Here is a 22,976-nt window from a genome sequence, read left to right on the forward strand (position 1 = left end):
AAACAAAGGATATTAAAGGACAAAGGTGTAGAATATTTACCAATAGTTTATGTTAAGTTTAAAAACTTTACTTTTTTTTTTCAAAAGTAGTTTTTTGTAATGTTTTTTACTGTTCACTTAGCAATAAGGTAGTTTGGCTTTTGTAGTTCAGAATATATTATAATATAGTTTTTGCAATTAACTTTACATTACTGAGGTGAAAATAACAGGAAATTAATTGTGTTAACTGTGGTTAGAAGACATCTATCCACTCTCTTTTTCACACTTTTGTTTGTTCATTCTTTTAGTTATTTTAGATAACATCTTCACTGCAACTTAAATGTGAAAATGTAATACCTAGAATTATTGTTAAAGACTGGCCTGTATTTTTACTGGTACAATAAAGACGTGTACTCTGATTGCTTGATGTGTGTTGCCTTATGTGAGCAAAAAGACAAGCCCATAGTAGAGCAGTTATTTTTGAACTGTTAGGTTTTCTTTAAACCACACCCTTACTGACATTTCTGCATTTAAATTAGTTTTTTTTAATTTTCATTTCTTTTTTTAACTCTGGTACAGCAGAAGACTGGCAATTAGATTTTGTAAAGATTTTTCTAGTATTTATATGTCATCATACCGTCATTGTACTAAAGTTTTCTAGATTTTGGAAGTGCGCGTGGAATGCCTGGAGGCGGTAGGCCAGTGCCAGTTTCGTACGATTAACATCGTTCATCTCACTGAAACAGAAATACACTTCCTTATCTTATGTACTCCCCTTGCAAATCTCATGTTAAGAGCCATCTATCACCTTGTGAACCAAAGCAGGACTTGATGCATGCAAATATTCAGACTTCAGCATATTGAGCTTTATTAGTGGTTTGCATGTGAAGATATAAAAATCATCTAAGGCTAAAGAATGCAACTGTCATAGTCACAGTTCATGAAACATATTTTAACAGAAAGAGATTAACTTAGTGAAAGACAGAGGCACCTGTCTTTAAACAACCACACATATTCAATCTCTTTTCAGGTTTATCACTTTTTATGGTAACAATATTTCTCCAATGGAATTCATAGAATACTGGTTTTCACTGGTTAAGCTGTTTTTAAAAAAAAATAGTTTACGGACTGGATATGCTGGCTCAAAAAAAACAAAACAACAGTCAATTTAAATTGAGTATTTATAAGTGTGGAAGTATCAATCAAGGATTCTCACTAACTAAGAGGGTGTTGTGTTTAGCAGTAACTACATAGCTGAAGTTATATAGTCTAAATATTTCAATTGTTGAGTTGGATTTGTGCTGTTGCTGTGTAATAAAGGAAAGGTTATCCAAGCTCTGTTTAGGATACATTTGGCTTTTGTTGGCTTTGCCTTCTTCTCTCTATATTTTATAGTGTCTGTCTCTATAGATATACGATCTATGGTATGGACAAAAGTAATATAAAAACACCTTTCATTTTCTATATGTGTGTTTCTTTATCAAAGTATTCTCACCCATAATGTTCTGGTCTGTTGCATCTGATTTATAAAGTTTATTTATTTATTTATTTATTTTAATATCAAAAGTGATAAAGCCTTGCAATCTATAAAAAAAATATCATAGTTAAAAATGTCATATTTTCTAAATATTACAAACAGGTCAAGTACTTGAAGCATTTTGATACAGTACGTCTAATTTTCTTTGAAATGTAATTACATGTGATTTTCTGAGTGTAAAAATCCTCTGCAGGATATTAGCAAGCAGTCAAATTCGAGTGAATGTTTGAATGCAGATGGCAGAAGACACACTCCTAGAACACCCCTGCATATGGCAACACTGAAAAGGCTTGTGTTAGCGTGAGCTGAGCTGAGTTCCAGGTTGAGTGCATGTATACTACATGTCCTTAAAAGTTATAGTGCAATTCTGTATCACTATCAAGGGCAAAGAAACTATGGAAAGTGGACTAACATTTCAACATGAACAATGCCTTCATATTTGGCATCAAAAACTATTTGTCCACTTGACTTGGTATGCAATGTTTGGTAGCATGTTAGATATCCAGCCATGCAGAACTATGTAATAACATAGTAATAACTGAGTACCTACCAATGGTTTCCTTTTTGTCACTTAATGTAAAGCAGATGTGCACAGTGCCTGCCCTTGAATTCTGGAGGACCACCTGGTCATTGTTCTACATATACCCTAAATACATGTAATCCAATGTAACCTCCTCCTGGTATTAATCAGTTTTAATAATACCTATAAACCTGGACCGACCACAAGGACCAGTTTATTTACCTCTGATGAAAAGTGGTTTATTTCATCGTGATTTTCATTAGCCCTTTTGGTAAAACTGTATTGCAGAAACAGTAATCTGAATGCAAACTGACAGCTATAATTCCATACTACTGCCTCAGACCTCTGGAATGTATAGGAAGGATGCTTATGGTTTTACTCATAGTCCCTCCTTCAGGTGACTTCTGAATCATCAGTGTCAGTCAATGAGAATGTAAAATCAAAACACATTGAAGCCTTGTGATAGTCATTCATAGCGTCTCATTGACTTATCCAAGCATTATCTCTTCAAATGGAAAATGAAAGAAACAGAAATGTCATTAACAATGCCTTCATCCTTGTCATTACAAACAGCTTGTCTACTTGTTATGCAGTGTTTTTGTTGTTTTTTAATAGAATGTTTAATTTTGTACAATAATGTAGGTACTTGGCTGGTATTCTTTGCATTCAAACCATGACTAGGACAAATTCACAATTCTTCACAGAGTGGAACATAACAGTAATGACAGGACACACAAGCAGCTTGCTGAACCCAAAACACAGCTTTATTAGCAGGCAGACAGAATAAAAGCATTGTCAAGCAGATGGTCCAATATAGCCCAACAGTCTAGAATGCAAATAGACTGCCTGGACCAGGGAGTAAAATAAGAGCACACATATTCCCAGCAAACAGAGCGAGGGACTCTCCCCCCCCACCCCACCCAGCTCCAAAATGACTGTACTCGGTTGTAGACTATCTGACTGCAAATGCAACACAAATTTGCCTGTAAAGGTTAGGGGGAGTGGTATGGTTTATTTTATGTATGTAATGGGAAGAAAATAAATCAAGTATTTCTACCAAGAAACATACACTGGCAGAAATCCTGCAATTATTTATTTTGTATATTTATTAATTAAACAAAAATTGTTGTTAGAATGTTAAAGTACATTAATATAATTGCCTATTTTGTTCTCCTTATAATCACCCCCTTTTGTTGTATAATGGTACATACTGTCAATGTTACATTCGAAATAACACCAAGCATGTTTGTGTAAATTAATTGAGACCCATTCTGAGGTCCAGGAGTGCTTGTTTTGAACTGTTAGTGGCCTGAGGGCCAGGGCAAAGGACGGGGTCTGGACTTTATACCGCAAGAACGGGACCCCCTAAAAACCCCCTAAAAACATAGAAATCCTCTGACTCTGCAGAGAATCCTTGGAGGCGTGGCCTCATGGACTGGGCCATGCCCTCAGAGGACAGAAAGGTTCATAACCTGGAAAGAAAGAAGGAAAGAGAATCCCTGTCTCCAGGAGCCGCCCTCAAAGAGGTGAGGCAAGTCCTCCAAGGCCAGGTATTGGAGTGCACCTGCATGGATATCTGAAAGACAGAGTTTGTTAGTATTTGGTTTTAGTATTTAAGAATTGTAGATGACCAGCGCTCTTACTGGTACAGTCAGAGAGAAACAATACAGTCTCTGGGTGAGACATGAAATAGCGCATGAGCTGCGAAAAAACAGTGTGGCCAGTGGTCCCCTCTGACTCGCTGCGGTGAAGACCCCCCTTTTAACGAAGGCATGAGTAGCTGCGGCTGACTCGAGGGCGGGGAAGTGGGACTCACTAACCCCCGCAAGGACCGCACCTGTGAAGATAAACAAAAGACAGCGTGCCAATGTGCAACAAAAAACAGAGAAGGACAAACAAGGACAAAGAGAGAGATGGTTAGTAAGATGGGTTATGTGCAACCCTCCGCTCGGTGGAGAGGAAAAAGACCCTCTGTTAGGAGGAAACCTCTGGTGGTCCTGGCGGGAGGGGTGCCCCCACTCCGGGCATACTAGCAATTGAGCTGCTGAGATGTCTGTAGGAAAATAACAAATGTAAGAATAGACTGCTGCTGATGCCCAGCAGCCCATCGTTTTTATAAGGTGACCAACATTTGCTTTTGCTGCTGATGAGGCTGCACCAATCCTGAATGAGTGTGGGGTATAGAACTGGGGAGACAGACCTGCTTTGGAGATGAGAGAAGAAAGGTGAGATGCGAACCAGTGTCTTGTAATGACATTACGGGAACAATCAATAAACAGGGGATCTAGGGGACTGAAGAGTTTTTTGACAGATAAGAACCTGGACAAGGAAGCGTAAGGGCAGAGATGGGAGTTTATCTTGGATAATGGACTAAATCGAAGCTGGTCAGTCTTGGATGAGCGAAGGAACAGAGTGAAATGATTATCAGGAATTATTGAAAGGTCACAAGAACGAATACCTATGGCTGGGAAACTAGATAGTGATGGTACTGTGAATTCTGCACTTCTTAGAAATCCAAAGAAAGCTGACAGGCACATAGCTTCCATCACCAGGTCGTCAAATGGGCTGAAACATCCTGAAATTTATTTGGAAAGAATGTCTGTAGTCATGGATGGAGATGACGGGGGAAGGCTCTTGGAAATTTCTCTGAGTGTGAGGCGCACTGCTGAGATAGAGAGAATTGTCAGTGAGGGGACGGACAAGCTGCGATAATGAAAATGGATACCTGAGATATAGGATTTTATGGATGCTGGTGAAATATGAAGAATGTCTCAAGCATGGACGATGAATGCTGCAATCCAATTTTCATTGAATGGGGTAGGGGATATTCAGTTCTGTGCGCAGAATGAAGAGAATGACGACCAACCTGTAGCATAGGAGGACCTGGTAGATGGAGAGAGTGCTGATGACATGTATTCTCTTGCAGATGAGAGTAGGCTGGAGAGTGATACTTTTAACTGAATATTAGATGATTGAACTAGGGAACCTGAAGAGGGATTGGAGCTGTTGAAGGAACCAGACTGCGAAACTTGGTGATCTTCAATTATCAGGGGAAATAGCTGCTGCAGACTGAGAAGAAGCTGATGCGAGGTTGAATTCTGGTATGATTATGGTTGGAATTGAAGCAGGGGCTGACTGAGTTGTCGTGGCAGGAGGGGCGGAGACTGAAATGCTTGAGGAGGATGGAGGGGCAAATACAGAAAAAGCTGCAGTGGCAGCTGATGTTCCTGCTCAAGCGAAACGGCCCTCTATGCTGTCCAGACGGGTTTTAATGGCTGACAAAGCATCTGCAAAAGGCTGCATAAATTATTTGACATCCTGGAAGATTTTTGTCTGCAGTTATAACATGTCTACTTCTGCTGCAGATAGCTGATGATCCGACTCTGAAGCTTCAGGCTGAGCGGGAGTGATGACGTGGGCAGAGCTGGCAGCTTGAGGTGGGGCTAGTGCTGCAGAACGAGGTGGAAAAATAGGCTCGGCTGAAAGAGACTCACAGAGCAAATGAAAAGATCAATTCTACTAGAAGCAGATGGAATATTGATTCCCTTGTCAAAAAGGGCTTTGAGCATTTTGGATATTGGCCAGTCTTTTAAGAAAAGTCGCTGGGGGTTGGGGTTCTGACGGCGTTTCCTTTTTGAGCAACGTGGCTGGGGAAGATCTGGAGGTACTGAAATGTTCCATGAATCTTCGGGTTCAGAAGACGAGGAAGTCAGACAGCAAGGTTTCGTTCACAATAATTATTTTAATATTCTTTCTCTCTCTCTCTCTCTCTCTCTCTCTCTCTCTCTCTCTCTCTCTCTCTCTCTCTCTCTCTCTCTAGGGGCTAAAAGCAAATTGCAAGAGAAGGGACATAGATTGTGACATGGCTTAAATAGGCAGATAGCTTTGATAGGCAGGAGAAAATAGGAGGAGAGCAGCTCCAGCTCCCGCCCCCGAACTCCACTTTAAAGTTAACATAAAAAACATGTGGATGTCCTAAGGCCCCCCCTGTAACTATCTCATGTAAATGTGCTTTATTTTGCTCTTGTCTGCCCCTATTTTACTGCATTTAATCCTGTACTTCAGAATACTGTAATCTGCCAAGTGTTTAACCTGTAGTACTTTGTATTTAATCATATCCTGATGTTACTATCACTATTATCTGCTGTATTATTGAATTGTGGTTTGTCACACTGTGGCAGTCTGGCTCGCAGTGGTGTAGTGGATGACGTCACGGACCAGGAAGTAACTGACTCCAAAACAGTGGATGGGCGGGTGAAACCGAGTGCAAAAGCACTCAGCGTATTTAATAATAAACAAACAAAAGATTTAAACAAAATACAAACAAAAGGGCACGAGGGCCAAACGAATAAATAAACAAACAAGTAAGTGCCATGCTGGATAATCCAGCACGTATTAGCAATTGTTTTTTAAATGTTATTCCTTCTCTCCGCTCCCCGTACTCTCTACTCCAACACCCCAACCCCGAGTGCAGAGAGCTGCTGGTTTATATATTCTGGCCGAGGGATTTAACTAGTTGGTAATTATCTTATTATCCCCCGGCCAGAGTCTGCACGCGTTTGGTAAGGATGCATGACTGTCAGCTATTTAAATAATCAGTAGCTGATCAGCCATGCATCCTCACGCGGTTTTTAAATAATAATAAAAGACGCTGCGCTTTTACCCGCGCCGCAAACAAAAATACAAATAATAATAAATAGGGGCGGGACACTCCGCCACACATGCCCCCCCTTGTGCGCAGCACACATGGCCCCAACGGCCACCTCCCCCCTCAGTCTTAAAGTCCCGGAAGAGGGGGAAGCAAGTTACTTCTGGGGGGTGGCCATGGTGGAATCTCTGGCACCCCCCCATTCTTCGTGGCCGGCAGCTCCCTCTTCCGGGGCTCCCGCCACACTCTATCCTGCCGCGAAAGTGCGGCTGGGGGAGCTGGTCTCCTGACCTCTCCCCCCTTCTTTATGGCCGGCAGTTCCCCTCCGTGGGGCTCCGACCACATGATCTCCAGCCGCGAAAGTGCGGCTGGGGGAGCTGGTCTCCTGACCTCCCCCCCTTTCTTCATTTCTGGCAGCTCCCTTTCATGGAGCTCCGGCCATCGTGTAGCGACCCCAGGCGAAGTAGGATCCCTGGCGACCCCAGGTGAAGCCGGACCCTCGACGACCCCAGGCGAAGCAGGATCCCTGGCGACCCCAGGCAAAGCAGGATCCCCGGCGACCCTAGGCGAAGCCGGACCCTCGACGACCCCAGGTGAAGCAGGATCCCTGGCGACCCCAGGCGACGGCAGCAGCAGCGGACCCTCGGAAGGCGACGGCAGCAGCAGCGGACCCTCGGAAGGCGACGGCAGCAGCAGCGGACCCTCGGAAGGCGACGGCAGCAGCAGCGGATCCTCGGAAGGCGACGGCAGCAGCAGCGGACCCTCGGAAGGCGACGGCAGCAGCAGCGGACCCTCGGAAGGCGACGGCAGCAGCAGCGGACCCTCGGAAGGCGACGGCAGCAGCAGCGGACCCTCGGAAGGCGACGGCAGCCGCAGCGGACCCTCGGAAGGCGACGGCAGCCGCAGTGGACCCTCGGGAGGCGAACTCGGGAGGGGAGCCCCTGGCCATGGAGGCGGCAGCGGGAGCTCCACTTCTCCCTCGTACCCTGTGTCCTGTGGAGAACAAAAGGCAGCCCCAGGCGATGCAGAACAGCCATCCCCAGGAAATGGCGATGGTGGGAGGGGAGCCCCTAGCCATGAAGGCAACAGCAGGAGCTCCACTTCTCCCAATGGTGGTGGTGGTGGTGGAGGCAGCTCCTGCTCCTCTCCTCTTGCTGGTAAAGGCGGCAGGGGCTCCTCCTCTTCTGGCAGCCAAGGCGGCAGGGGCTCCTCCGCTTCTGGCGGCCAAGGCGGCAGGGCTTCCTCCCCTTCAGGCTGCCAAAAACACTTTGAAAAAAAAACGAACAAAAAACGAGCTTTTCTTTCCTGGTCCGGCTATTGGAGGCGTTTGTTTTATCCCACGCAGGACACCATATGTGGCAGTCTGGCTCGCAGTGGTGTAGTGGATGACGTCACGGACCAGGAAGTAACTGACTCCAAAACAGTGGATGGGCGGGTGAAACCGAGTGCAAAAGCACTCAGCGTATTTAATAATAAACAAACAAAAAATAAAAACAAAAGGGCACGAGGGCCAAACGAATAAATAAACAAACAAGTAAGTGCCGTGCTGGATAATCCAGCACGTATTAGCAATTGTTTTTTAAATGTTATTCCTTCTCTCCGCTCCCCGTACTCTCTACTCCAACACCCCAACCCCGAGTGCAGAGAGCTGCAGGTATACTCTGGCCGAGGGATTTAACTAGTTGGTAATTATCTTATTATCCCCCGGCCAGAGTCTGCACGCGTTTGGTAAGGATGAATGACTGTCAGCTATTTAAATAATCAGTAGCTGATCAGCCATGCATCCTCACGGGGTTTTTAAATAATAATAAAAGACGCAGCGCTTTTACCCGCGCCGCAAACAAAAATACAAATAATAATAAATAGGGGCGGGACACTCCGCCACACACACTTATACTTTACTTGAACAAAAGTTATTGTATTTCTTGCTCTTATTGTATTACTTGTATTGTAACACTTGAAATGTATTTGCTTACGATTGTAAGTCGCCCTGGATAAGGGCCTCTGCTAAGAAATAAATAATAATAATAATAATAATAATAATAATCTCGCAGCCTCCAGTTTGGCAACACCTGACTTAAGATATTTCAACATATTCTGACCCATATATTATTCTCTATATATTGTCTACGTGCCTCTAATGACATGTTTAGCAGTTTAAGTACATAGCTGAGGGTATATACTCGAATATTTAAATTGGAAGGTTGGATTTGTGCTGTTGCTGCGTAAAAAAAAGGAATATATAGAGTCTAGTTTTTTTGTGAAATATCAAAAGTGATAAAGCCTTGCAATCTATGAAAAAAATGTAACAGTTCAAAATTGAATATTTATTTAAATATTACAAACAGCTCAAGTACTTGAAGCTTTCTGCTACAGTATGTCTTCAAAAAGGCAACTGCAACTGATAACAGATAACAGTGACAACTAAATATGCTGTATGAGAATTACAGAGATATGAGAAACTGAAGACCCCCTATCGTGTGAAAAGATGCAGCAGGTGTTGATTTGGTTTAACACCAACCTTTTTTTTTTTTTTTGACAGTTCCTGCATTGAATCATATAAAATGATCTGGCCCCTGATGGTACCATTTGAACACTCAACAAAATGTTTGCTTTTTACCAGATTGGTATAACTGCTACAATAGCCTTTTTATATTTGTCAGCAGATTGCTTGGATATAGGTAATGTATTATGTTGTTGTCAGAAGAGATTCTGACCAATAAGTACAATACTTTATATTTAATACTTTTATTTTGCAGGTTCAGAAATTATCGGAGGTAAAGACGTTAAGCCCAATTCAAGACCATGGATGGCCTCTATCCAAATTGGGAATTTTCATATCTGTGGAGGTGTCTTGATCAAAGACCAATGGGTTTTAACAGCAGCACACTGTTCTTGGTAAGTTGTGTTCTGTGGTGGTTTAGAGATGTAATATTAGGTTGTATGTACTGTATGTATGAATTCATAAGCACCAATAGGATCTAATATATTTGTAAATCAAATTTGTATTCATATTGGAGATTTTTTTAAATATGTGCTTGGTCATTTGAATATAAATACATATATATATATATATATATATATATATATATATATATATATATATATATATATATATATGTACAGGGCAGCAGTGTGGAGTAGTGGTTAGGGCTCTGGACTCTTGACCGGAGGGTTGTGGGTTCAATCCCCAGTGGGGGACACTGCTGTTGTACCCTTGAGCAAGGTACTTTACCTGGATTGCTCCAGTAAAAACCCAACTGTATAAATGGGTAATTGTATGTAAAAATAATGTGATATCTGTATAATGTGAAATAATGTATAATGTGATATCTTGTAACAATTGTAAGTCGCCCTGGATAAGGGCGTCTGCTAAGAAATAAATAATAATAATAATATATATATATATAGATAGATAGATAGATAGATAGATAGATAGATAGTATATCTATCTATACTAGTGTTTAATTTAATAGTAATCCATACACATCATCATGTACACTGTAATTACTTTAAATTACACATATTATAAAGTGTTACCAAACAGTATTGTTTCTGACACATTTTTACTTGTGTTGATTAAAGTGATTCATAGACATTTTTTATCCTGCCTACTCATTCTTTGCACTTCGTTGAACTAAGTAGTTACTACATAGTAACACTGGTTCCCTATTTGCAAAGCTCTAAGTTCTTATTGTTAGTCTGTCCTGAGAGGAATTCAATACACTTTGATGTTCCTGAAATCTCCATAAACTGTTGTTGGTTTCTTTAAAAAAAAGTTTTGTGAATATCAAATGTAATTAATAAAAGAAAATAATAAAATAATGTTTAGTGAATTATTTGGGACTTAAAGTGATACCAAAATTTATTAATTAGGGTGGGATTAATTAGAACTACTTAACAGGCCCTGGTTCATTAATGTAATTTTCCAAAATTAATACTGAATGGATTGCAGCAGCAACTGCACTCATCAGAAAGTTTAGGGTTCTGTTTTAATCTATCAACTTTCAGAACATCATTCAGCATAGTTCTCAAACACTGGGGGTTGCCATCCTTGTTGGATCTGTAAATTAAAATTGCAAACATTGAAAACAACATAAAACATCAAATGAATGGTCAGTAAGTTAGTACATACATTTTGCTGAATACTTTTTGATGTCAGTTAGAATCTACATAAAAATGTAAATAATACAGGATCCCAGGTACAGCAGGATAATACTTTATGAGCAGTCCAGCAAGCACACATCTTTACAAAAATTTATTTGGTTTGAAACAGGTCGTTCAAAGATGAGGAGACTGTGGTTCTTGGAGCTCACAACCTCAAAAAGGAAGAAAAATCTCAGGAAAGGTTGAAAATTGAGAAAACTGTCAAATATCCAGAATTTGACAAGCATCCAAAATTAAATGATTTAATGCTGATTAAGGTATGAAGTACTATTTCCCTGCAACTTTTAACAGATTGTGGTCTATTTTAATGTTCTAAACAGCATTACCATCCTTTGCACCTGCTGGTGTTTCCCCCAGATGTGATTTCTTCACCCATTTATTAACATTACTGCATACAATCAATATACAGTGAAATGAGATCATCGGATTATAGAATATTAAGATCTGCCAGGGTTTAGATCATTAAAATAGACTCATTTGTGTTTCCTATTTTAGTACTTGTATATTATGTATATTTCTCAGGCAATTACTTATTTCCAATGTAAACAATTGCTCCTCTTTAAAGAATATGCAGACAAACTTATATACAAAATAACCCCTTCTAACTTAGACTAACCCTGCTATTTACATAAATAGTAGAATATTACACAATGCAATTCACAAATTAGATGTATTCCAGGTTAAGCCATGTTGACAGACATTAATATTCACAATTATATATATATATATATATATATATGTATATATATATATATATATTTTTTTTTTTTTTTTTGATCAGTGAAATAGTGTCAATTAGAAAAACACATAGCAACCAAACTCATAGCCCCTTTCCTATCTTCATTTTAATAGTTGAAAACAAAAGTAAAACTAAACAAAAAGATTAAAACTCTGAGTCTTCCAAAGTCTGGGAAAGACATCAAGCCTGGAGTGAAGTGCAAAGTTTCTGGATGGGGAATAACTGTTAACAACGCCCAAGAAGGATCAGATACACTTAAAGAAGCAGATGTCGCTGTTATAGACAGGAAAGTCTGCAACAAGTATTACAATGGAAATCCTAATATAACTAAGGACATGTTATGCGCTGGTGATAAAAAAGGAAAAAAAGATGCATGCACTGTAAGTAAACTTCATGTCCAATTTCATGTCAATAAATGTCATATCTTAGTATAGCTATCAAAATGTTAGTATGTTTTATAAGGATATGTTTACCACGACTTTTGGCAGAGTGGAACGTTCTTTTCTGATGTCATCACACCATCATTGTGCTGTGCCTTTCTAGATTTTGGTAATGTGCATTCTATGTGTGTAATGCCTGGAGGGGATAGGCCAGTGCCAGTCTGGCTTGATTAAAAACATACTATTTGTCAAAATGCGTCAAATTCCAGACAACAATTATTTTAACTTTATGTTCATATTGCAGTGAAGCAGTCATGCTGATGGCACAATTCATATATAATGTAGCTGCAAAATAAACTTCAATGGAATTAGTTACTTTAGCACAGTGAAGTCTATTTTGGAGAATTAGCCAGCTCTTTGTGGTCGGAAAGTTGTTTTTTTCATTTATGCTTGTGCATCATACATGTTGACTAATATAAATGGCTGTAAGGACTATGTATTATCCTTAGCATCTCAGTGTAATATAAAAAGTACTGTAGATTGACTGGCCTTAGCTTTTCAGAGCTGTAAAGATCAGAATCCAAACTGGTATTGATGTTGCCTTCATTTAAATGATATAATTCAAAGATATAAATATACAAGATGGATTTTTAGGAAGTTTGGCTTTCTTCACAAAACATGTTTTACACAATATTGTTGACATGCATTTTCCTGCTTGTTTGTTTCAGGGAGACTCTGGTGGTCCACTCATTTGTAAAAATACATTCACAGCAATTGTCTCTGGTGGAAATAATTGTGGAAACCCAGAAAAGCCTGGTGTTTACACACTTCTGTCAGATAAATATCTACCCTGGATTTCCAAGACTATCCAAGCAAATGCTAACATTACAAAGTAAAAGAAAAAAAACATGTGTGAAATATGTAGTGCATTTGTGAATCAAAAAATATAGAATTTGAATATTTTCATATCTAATTGTTTTACATTAGCACATATTTCTAATTGTAATTTATACTGAAAGTTCAGTATAACTGTAATCCAAAGTTTTAAAATCCATTTCTTGAAGGCCTTTTACTTATTTTAATTCATGTTCTACAGATTATTCAAGTACAACAATGTAGTTCAAAAACAATAAACATGTTTCTTGATGGAATATAATCACTGCTTGCAGTAACCATTCGAGTGAGATCTAAACCACAGGAAGTGGTTTTGTACCAGGAAGAAGCAGAGATTTACTTCTAGTGTTGACTTTTGTATAAATTGCATAAAAAAGCCAAATATCTTCCAGTGCTCCTGTTATTATTTTGTAATGCTACACATTTCTTCATATAAATCAACCCCTCAGTGCTGCTGCTATAGGGCAAAACTGAATTGTTGGATATGTTCAGATGTTTTCAAAGGGGATTAAAGGACAAAGGTGTAGAATATTTACCAATAGTTTATGTTAAGTTTAAAAACTATTTTTTTTACAAAAGTTGTTTTCTGCAATGTTTTTTGCTGTTCACTTAGCACTAAGATAGTTTGGCTTTTGCAGTTCAGAATACATTATAATATAATTGTTGCACTTTACATTGCTGAGGTGAAAATAACAGGAAATGAGTTAGAAGACTATCCTCTCTCTGTGGTTAGAAGACTATCCACTCTCTTTTTCACACTTTTGTCTGTTCATTATTTTAGTTATTTTAGATAACATCTTCACTGCAACTTAAATGTGAAAATGTAATACCTAGAATTAGTGTTAAAGACTGGCCTTTATTTTTATTGGGGCAATAAAGACATGTACTCTGATTGCTTGATGTGTGTTGCTTTGTATGAGCAAAAAGACGAGCCCATAGTAGATCAGTTAGTTTGAACTGTTAGGTTTTCTTTAAACCACACCCCTACTGACATTTCTGCATTTCAATTAGTTTTAATTTTTTTCGTACAGCTCTTTTTAACTCTGGTACAGCAGAAGACTGGCAACAAGATTTTGTAAAATTGAACTTTCTTTTTTCTAGTATTTATATGTCATCATACCGTCATTGTACTAAAGTTTTCTAGATTTTGGAAGTGCGTGTGGAATGCCTGGAGGCGGTAGGCCAGTGCCAGTTTCGTACGATTAACATCGTTCATCTCACTGAAACAGAAATACACTTCCTTATCTTGTGTACTCCCCTTGCAAATCTCATGTTAAGAGCCATCTATCACCTTGTGAACCAAAGCAGGACTTGATGCATGCAAATATTCAGCATATTGAGCTTTATTAGTGGTTTGCATGTGAAGATATAAAAATCATCTAAGGCTAAAGAATGCAACTGTCATAGTCACAGTTCATGAAACATATTTTAACAGAAAGAGATTAACTTAGTGAAAGACAGAGGCGCCTGTCTTTAAACAACCACACATATTCAATCTCTTTTCAAGTTTATCACTTTTTATGGTAACAATATTTCTCCAATGGAATTCATAGAATACTGGTTTTCACTGATTAAGCTGTTTTAAAAAAAAATTGTTTACGGACCCGATATGCTGGCTCAAAAAACCCAAAACAACAGTCAATTTAAATTGAGTACATATAGGTGTGGAAGTATCAATCAAGGACTTTCACTAACTAAGAGGGTGTTGTGTTTAGCAGTTAAACTACATATCTGAAGGTATATAGTCTAATATCTCAGTTGTTGAGTTGGATTTGTGCTGTTGCTGTGTAATAAAGGAAAGGCTATCCAAGCTCTGTTTAGGATACATTTGGCTTTTGTTGGCTTTGCCTTCTTCTCTCTATATTTTATAGTGTCTGTCTCTATAGATATACGATCTATGGTATGGACAAAAGTAATATAAAAACACCTTTCATTTTCTATATGTGTGTTTCTTTATCAGAGTATTCTCACCCATAATGTTCTGGTCTGTTGCATCTGATTTATAAAGTTTATTTATTTATTTATTTATTTTTTAATATCAAAAGTGATAAAGCCTTGCAATCTATAAAAAAATATCATAGTTAAAAATGTCATATTTTCTAAATATTACAAACAGGTCAAGTACTTGAAGCATTTTGATACAGTACGTCTAAAAGGCAACTGCAACTGATTTAGTTTATCTTGTTTACATTCTTTAGATAACAGTGACAACTAAATATGCTGTATGAGAATTACAGAGATATGAGAAACTGAAGACCCCCTATCGTGTGAAAAGATGCAGCAGGTGTTGATTCAGTTTAACACCAACCTTTTTTTTTTGACATTCCCTGCATTTAATCATATAAAATGATATGACCCCTGATGGTTCATTTGATCACTCAACAAAATGTTTGCTTACCAGGTTGCTATAACTGCTACAATATCCTTTTTATACTTGTCAGCAGATTGCTTGGATATAGGTAATGTAATATGTTGTTGTCAGAAGAGATTTTGACCAATAAGTACAATACTTTATATTTATTAATTTTATATTGCAGGTTCAGAAATTATCAGAGGTAAAGACATTAAGCCCAATTCAAGACCATGGATGGCCTCTATCCATATCTGTGGAGGTGCCTTGGTCAAAAATCAATGGGTTTTAACAGCAGCACACTGTTTTTGGTACACAAACAAGATTACTTATTTGTAAAAAATATATATACAAAATAAGCAACATAAGAAAACTAATAAATAAAAACAGATATCATAATAATAATAAAAAATAGTACTCGTTAGCATGTGCTTTGACTAATGAGTTCTCTTTATGTAGTCTTGGGACAGGAAGTGATGTATGTGACCTGCAACTATTAAGCTTTTTACCAAGAGATTCGATCATTAACGACCTCATCTACTCAATTTAAAAAGCATTATTGGATTGATTTTATTAACAAATTCTGATTGAAAGTCACTTGCTGCTAAAGCTGTGAGTTTGCTACTGTAACTACTGTAGTAAATAAATGATAATAAATCTTGAAATTATATATTAGGACTTCAAAATTGTCAAAAGCATTGTTAAATAAACATTGTATGGTCTTTTTGGTCACTTTATGAGAAATGCATTATACAGTCGTTCTGGCTTTAGTCTGCCTGTGTCCTGGGTCTAATAGTAGCAATACTGGAATATAATAATAACTCTCTGGGAAGTTTTCTTAAAAGGAATGGGCCTGTATTAACTTTAGGCTCAAAGAAAGTGACTTTGTCATTGTAATATATTAAGAGCCTGCTAGTTTACCACTGTGTCTCGGTGGTAGTAATTTAAAAAGGATTACCTTTTCAGATCAAAGCTATTGTAACGAATTAGGTTAACGCAGGCAGGCGCATCACACAGGGCGAGGCAATCCACACACAGGCGGAGGGCGGCCACGAACCCGGGACCTCTTGCACCAAAGCATAGCGCTGATACCGCTGTACAAAAGAGCCGGCTCCCTTGCAAGGAGCGTATATGGGGCTTATGTCTTCGTGTGTGATTACGTGACCTACCAGCCCTGCTGCTGCCTTCCCCTGTGCACGCTACACTACTTTCACCAGAATCACCAATAAGAAGACCCTGTTGTGGAATATGTATTTCATTGGGGGTACATTTTTTGCCTCTGAATGCATGTTTATTTCCTTTATCGTGTCATTTTGATATGAAATTAACTGCAGTTTTAAAAATTTCCTCTAGTCTGTCCTTACTAATCAGTATCGCTACTCAGGAGGTTTTAGTAGTATCATGTTTCAGAGACTGATCTAATATTTCTAGAATTTTCTCTTTACCAATTTTGCAGATATACCACTCACAGTCAATGTCTTAAACGCTGATGTAAATTTCCGCAAAAAAAAAAAAAAAAAAAAAATCTGAAGCAGTTATATTTGTTTATGCTCCATTTTAGGTATGTAAAAAAAAACTGGATTCAAAAATGTTGAGACACTGTTGAATTTGTTGATTATAAATGACTTTCTCTTTGGAGTTAACATAGTTTTATTGTTCCTTGATTGAGCTGAAACTTAAAAAGATTCCGAGCCCGGGCAATATGTCAAATTTATTATAGCATAGATTAGGACTTCAAAAACGCTAACATGATTCATCCTATCAATGTTCATCTTTACAGCCTTTGTCAGCGATACATTATTTTGTTCTCTTCAGAAATGAATAAGCTTGAGGCATGCTTGTGGGTCAATGAGAATATGCTGGCATTGCCACTGCGTGTGTTACCCCTGCATGGATAAAAATAGATATTAGTTCAGTCTCCAAGCATATTTCTTAACCTCTGCAACTAATCACAAAAAATGGAAACACTGCTTTTTTTATTATTGCTATCAGCATAGCAGGTAAATACTAGTTTAAGCAGTAAAACCATCTAAATAATGATAGAGGACCACCATTGAAAAAGCTTTTAGCTGTTACATTGTGACATTAAATTAATTGAAGGTCTTTTTTTTAAATCACTCAGCCTCTCAGCAAGACTGAGAGGAAAACACATATTTCCTGTGCATTAATACTGTAGGGAGTGGCTCTGCTGTTTTTTTTTTAGGCCTTGAAACTCACAATATCGTGGAGTAATGCAGTTTATGCTCCTCACCCCTCACATTATGGATTTCACATCCACAACAAACAAAACCAGGCATTGTGAATAAACAGGGGTGCATTTAATTCCTTCCATTATTAAATGTCCAAAATATGGTAAAGGAAAACAGTATTGTTCTGTGTAATTTGGCTTGTTTGTGTGGTGTATTTGTATCCCCATTTTACACCCTAGCATAAAGATAAGTATCATAAAGAATGTCACTATAATGAGTCTTTTTGAATTACACAGTGTTATGTACAATTACTGGCATGTATGCTACCATAAAAGCAAGTGTGCAGCCTTGTGAAATGCAGTGATATAGCACAAAAGGTTTATGAATAAAAATAACAAACTCGCCAGTGTTTTTTTTTTCTAATTTTAAAGATAGATTTTGCTCTCTACTGATGGTTTCACAGAGACACGCCCTCGTCACAGTTTGTAGAAAATTGTATCTCTATCAGATACAACTGTAATGTAATAATCGATATGTATGTTAATTAAAGATGAAAACATCCAAAGGTAATGAAAATACAACATTTGCAACTTTAAAATAGAAGTGGTCCATGCTATCTTATTGAAAACCGACATACCGTAGATTTAAGATCTTTGTTCCTGATTCTTCATTCTGCTTTCTGTCTGATGTGTGTTGCAGTTTTTTGACTCTGGCATCTTGGAAACATCACACTAGAACTACAGTAAACTGAACCCAGTTTTCTGCATTGGAAACTAGGGGTACCCAGGAGGCTGAGTGGTCCAGTGGTAAAAGAAAATTGCTTATAACCAGGAGATCCCCGGTTCAAATCCCACCTCAGCCACTGACTCATTGTGTGACTCTGAGCAAGTCACTTAACCTCCTTGTGCTCCGTCTTTTGGGTGAGACGTAATTGTAAGTGACTCTGCAGCTGATGCATAGTTCACACACCCTAGTCTCTGTAAGTCGCCTTGGATAAAGGTGTCTGCTAAATAAACAAATAATATTCTCTTCCAAATATTTATAAATTGTGTTATTACATGTTCACAGTAATTGTGTTATTACATGTGGGCAGCAGTGTGGAGTAGTGGTTAGGGCTCTGTACTCTTGACCGGAGGGTCATGGGTTCAGTCCCAGGTGGGGGACATTGCTGCTGTACCCTTGAGCCAAGGTACTTTGCTCCAGTAAAAAAATCCAACTGTATAAATGGGTAATTGTATGTGAAAATAATGTAATTGTATGTAAAAATAAGATATCTTGTAACAATTGTCGCTACTGGATAAGGGCGTCTGCTAAGAAATAAATAATAATAATAATCACATTTTATACTACATTAAGATTCACCTTATAATGGTTTCCCGTGCTCTACTTTTTTTTATGGTTCACTGTTATTGATTTGCCATGCTCTCTATGCTTTTATGCACTACAGTTCATAAGGGACTTCCTTTTCCTGCGGTTCACATGTTTTCAATTACAAATAAATTCCTTCATACATAGGGGTGTCTTCAAAGTTGCTGATACATATTTGGTAAGATTTACTGACATTTTTTCAGTTAGCTCTTAGGTTTTAGTTTTTTAATTAATTCCACTTGTATCAATATAACCCCCTCTTCAGGGTCAGTGCTGTTAAGGTCATGTGATTGCTCTGATGGCAGACGTGTGATACTAACCATAGGATGCTTTTGGGATATTAATTTGTGTTCACAGAATGTTTTTTCACTTATGAGTTGTGTTGAATGCATTTGTACTGTGGGCTAAGTTTTGAGATGTAGACGTGTTTTTTTATAGAAACGTCATACTAACTTTTGTACTTCATATCAGTAATTTAGAAATCTAATTGATGAATATATGATTAATTTGAAGTTATTAATATTTGAAGCTATTAATATGTTTCAATATTAACTAAATAAAGTTATTAATCGCACTGAGTAATCTTGTTACATATTTGATTTATTAAAATGTTTGGATATACTGTTACTTGATTGATTACTGTCTTGTGCACCGTCATCTAACGTTAGAATATGTTTTGTTTGAAAAAAAAACATGTTTTTGACAGACTCAGATTTGGCTGCTGATGTATTTATTTTCAAAGGGTTTTCTTTTAGGTTGTGCTGCAGCTGAGCTGCTAATTTATTTTGATTTATTTTTTTGGGGGAGGGGGTTCTACTTCACAGTCTTACACAAGGGCCCAGTAAATCCTAACGCCACCACTTCCCCTCTTTAGACCAGTAGAACGCTCCAGTTAGATCTACTGTAAACCCAGATGGCCACAATTAGGTAAGTAAAATTGGATAGTTATCATTCTAAAATCTTAATTAAACACCCTTTATAATGGGTGTTTAATTACTGGAACATTCTTATGGGCCCAGATATTCCAAGCGATGCAAAGATTGCGCCTCGCAAAAATTAGTGCTTTTGCAGAAAAATTTATATTTTCCAACACGGCACAAAACAGTTTCACGAAGTTGGAAAATAGCAGTTTTTTGCTGAATTCGCAAATGTGTTTGTGCCTCGCAAAACCACCTGCGCACTCATTACCAATATAGCAGAAAGGCACAAGAGCTACACGTGAATGCGCAGAATTGGAATACTACACGACAATGTAATGTAATGGAAACATTCTGCGCATTGCAAGCCTGTGACGCTTATCGCAAAACTTAGCCATTTTCATTGAAATTTGGCCTTCGGAGCAATTCAAATATTTTTGTTCTTAAGAATATGAAATTTGCGCACATGCATACATTTGAATCGAATGTTTATCATTATCACAGGCATTAGCATGGCTAATAAGCTAAATATTTAAAGGGCTGTGATGGGGTGCTAGCTCGCCCCTATAAATTTGTGTTTTGTTATTGTTGTTGTTGTTACTGTTTTCATTATGGTTTTTGTGATTCTTGGTTTGTTTTGGATTGGCAGGGAGGGGGTTAAATTCCTCCCTGTAAAATGCATGTGAGAATGTGGCTGGAGCCTTAAGTGTATAATTGTTAATTATTAGTTAATTGGGCTCCAGCCACAGACTATAAAAGACAGCTGAAACCTTTTGTTAGAGAGAGGAGTTTTTGGGTGAGTTTTGTTTGTTGGTGTGCTGTGCTGTTTAGTTTTTTGAAAAAGAAACTGTAGTGAAGGCTAATGCCCAGCCTACATTTCTGTATTTTGTTTGAACCTTTTTGTTGGCCCTTGTGCCTGTTTATTTGATTATTTTTGTTTAATAAAGATAATTATTTTGCCCCTTCCACTGTCTCTGAGCCTCAAACCTCTGTCATCCTGCCACACGTGGTGTCAGAAGCGGGATAGCGCCACCTAGAGGCTCAGAGCAGTATTTTTTTTTTTTTTTTTTTGAATTTTTGAATTTTGGGATTTTTGGAGGTTTTTTGGCGGTGCGCAGAATGGGGAAAAAACAAAGGCAGCGAAGAAACCAGCAGCTACCAACCCCGTCGTCGGCAGCCACCCCACCACCACCGCCTTCACCACCATCACGGGAGATCTGGGAGTGGTTGGAGCACCCCGAAGCGGACCTCTTCCACGACCTCCCCACAGCCCTCAGCACGCTGTGGTATCGAGATGGGGAGAGGTGGGAGGAGTGGGAGAGAGAGCACCACCCGGGGTCCCTCCAGGAGATAGCCGTCATGGTCCTGGCATACCTGGCGATAGACATGGGGGAGATCCCCCTCCTTGAAGAAAAGGGGGTGGAGCCGCTGCCGTCGCCCAGAGAGGGGGAGCCGCTGCCGTCGCCCAGAGAGGGGGAGCCGCTGCCGTCACCTGAGAGGGAGGAGCCCGAACGTCCACAGCCCGAGAGGGAGGAGCCCGAACGTCCACAGCCCGAGAGGGAGGAGCCCGAACGTCCACAGCCCGAGAGGGAGGAGCCCGAACGTCCACAGCCCGAGAGGGAGGAGCCCGAACGTCCACAGCCCGAGAGGGAGGAGCCCGAAAGTCCACAGCCCGAGAGGGAGGAGCCCGAGTGGGAGGAGTCGGTGCGTCCACGGCCCGAGCGGGAGGAGTCGGTGCGTCCACGGCCCGAGCGGGAGGAGTCAGTGCATCCACGGCCCGAGCGGGAGGAGTCGGTGCGTCCACGGCCCGAGCGGGAGGAGTCGGTGCGTCCACGGCCCGAGTGGGAGGAGCCAGAGCTGTCTCTCCCTCCACCGCCAGCAGAGGGGGAACAGCCGGAGCTGTCTCTCCCTCCACCGCCAGCAGAGGGGGAACAGCGGGCGCTGTCTCTCCCTCCACCGCCAGCAGAAGATGCTGGAGGTCCCTCTCAGCCTCTGTACCGGCTGCTGAAGGGAGCGCGGGGACAAACTGCCCGGCGGCTAAGAGGCACAGCACCGCCCAAGGGTGCCTGCCTGTCCGCATCGCCTGGGGTTGCCTGCCTGTTCGCATCGCCTGGGGTTGCCTGCCTGCCCGCATCGTCTAGAGAAACTCTCAGTGTGCTTTCTCCTAGGGATGCTGGTCCGCCGTCGCCTGGGGTCGCTGCTGGTCCGCCGTCGCCTGGGGTGGAGTTACTGTCCCGAGCGCCAGAGGGGCCAGAGGGTCCCGCGCCGCCAGGGGGTCCAGAGGGTCCCGCGCCGCCAGAGGGTCCAGCGTCGCCAGAGGGGCCAGGGGGTCCCGCGTCGCCAGAGGGTCCAGCGTCGCCAGAGGGGCCAGGGGGTCCCGCGTCGCCAGAGGGTCCAGCGTCGCCAGAGGGTCCAGCGTCGCCAGAGGGGCCAGGGGGTCCCGCGTCGCCGGAAGGACCAGCATCGCCGTTCTCGCCTCCGCCACCAGAGGGAGACGAGCTGCTGTTCTCGCCTCCGCCATCAGAGGGAGACGAGCTGCTGTTCCCGCCTCCGCCATCAGAAGGAGATGAGCTGCTGTTCCCGCATCCGCCACCAGAGGAGCTGGAGCGGGCTCTACCTCCTGCTGCCAACAGAGAAGAGGAACTCTGGCCACTGCCACCCTGGCCGGAGGTTTCTGCAATGTTGGCCACGCCCAAGGATGCCTGCCTCGCATCGCCTGGGGTTGCCTGCTGCTCTGCTTTTGTTCCTCCTAGGGTCGCCAAAGGTCCTGCTTCGCCTGGGGTCGCCGAAGGTCCTGCTTCGCCTGGAGTCGCTGCCAGTCCTGAATGGCAGCAGGAAGTACTGTGGCCGGAGCCTCACAAAGGGGAGCTGCCGGCCACGAAGAAGGGGGGGGAGGTGAGGAGAAAAACATCCACCACAGCCCCGACCACCACCCCTGTGCCACAGCCCGGCGCCTGGGGGTTGGATCCCTCGGCCTGGGCTCCCGGACACCCAGGCTCCATGTCTGGACCTTTGGTCGCTGGGCCTGACTCCCAGGTCGCAGCACCACCAGGCACAGGAGGTCGCCTGGTCTCCTGCTCCGCTCCCCCTGGTTGCCCAGACGTCGCTGCACTGTCGCCTGGGCTCGCACCTCTGCCTGGGGCTGCAGCTGGCTGGTCGCCTGCCTGTGCTCCCGACGCCCCATCCAATGCACCTGGGTCCCCTTTCGCCAGGTCTCGGTCCCGCAAAGAGGGCGCCGGGCTATGGACTAACCCATCCTCAGCAATGGGAGAAGGAAGACCTCCCACC

At 41.0% G+C, this 22,976-nt stretch overlaps 1 protein-coding gene across 1 annotated transcript; it reads left to right on the plus strand.

The window, feature by feature from the left end:
• Window positions 1-9,246: 9,246 nt before the first annotated feature.
• LOC117421505 (granzyme K-like) lies at window positions 9,247-13,250 on the plus strand. Its single transcript, XM_034035999.2, has 5 exons — window positions 9,247-9,365; window positions 9,444-9,582; window positions 10,961-11,108; window positions 11,704-11,970; window positions 12,699-13,250. The coding sequence occupies exons 1-5, from the start codon at window positions 9,290-9,292 to the stop codon at window positions 12,864-12,866; spliced, it is 798 nt and encodes a 265-aa protein (XP_033891890.2). The 5' UTR covers window positions 9,247-9,289; the 3' UTR covers window positions 12,867-13,250.
• Window positions 13,251-22,976: the final 9,726 nt, after the last annotated feature.

Source organism: Acipenser ruthenus, chromosome 1 (assembly GCF_902713425.1).
Source record: "Acipenser ruthenus chromosome 1, fAciRut3.2 maternal haplotype, whole genome shotgun sequence".
Classification (NCBI taxonomy): Eukaryota; Metazoa; Chordata; class Actinopteri; order Acipenseriformes; family Acipenseridae; genus Acipenser; species Acipenser ruthenus.

What these genes read in the sequence shown, in the direction of transcription:
- LOC117421505 (XM_034035999.2), top strand. Translation starts at nt 9,290, where the DNA reads ATGTTTGCTTTTTACCAGATTGGTATAACTGCTACAATAGCCTTTTTA. An exon ending in ACAGCAGCACACTGTTCTTG is followed by an intron (nt 9,583 to 10,960) that starts GTAAGTTGTGTT and finishes GGTTTGAAACAG; the next exon opens with GTCGTTCAAAGATGAGGAGA. An exon ending in GAAAAAAAGATGCATGCACT is followed by an intron (nt 11,971 to 12,698) that starts GTAAGTAAACTT and finishes TGTTTGTTTCAG; the next exon opens with GGAGACTCTGGTGGTCCACT.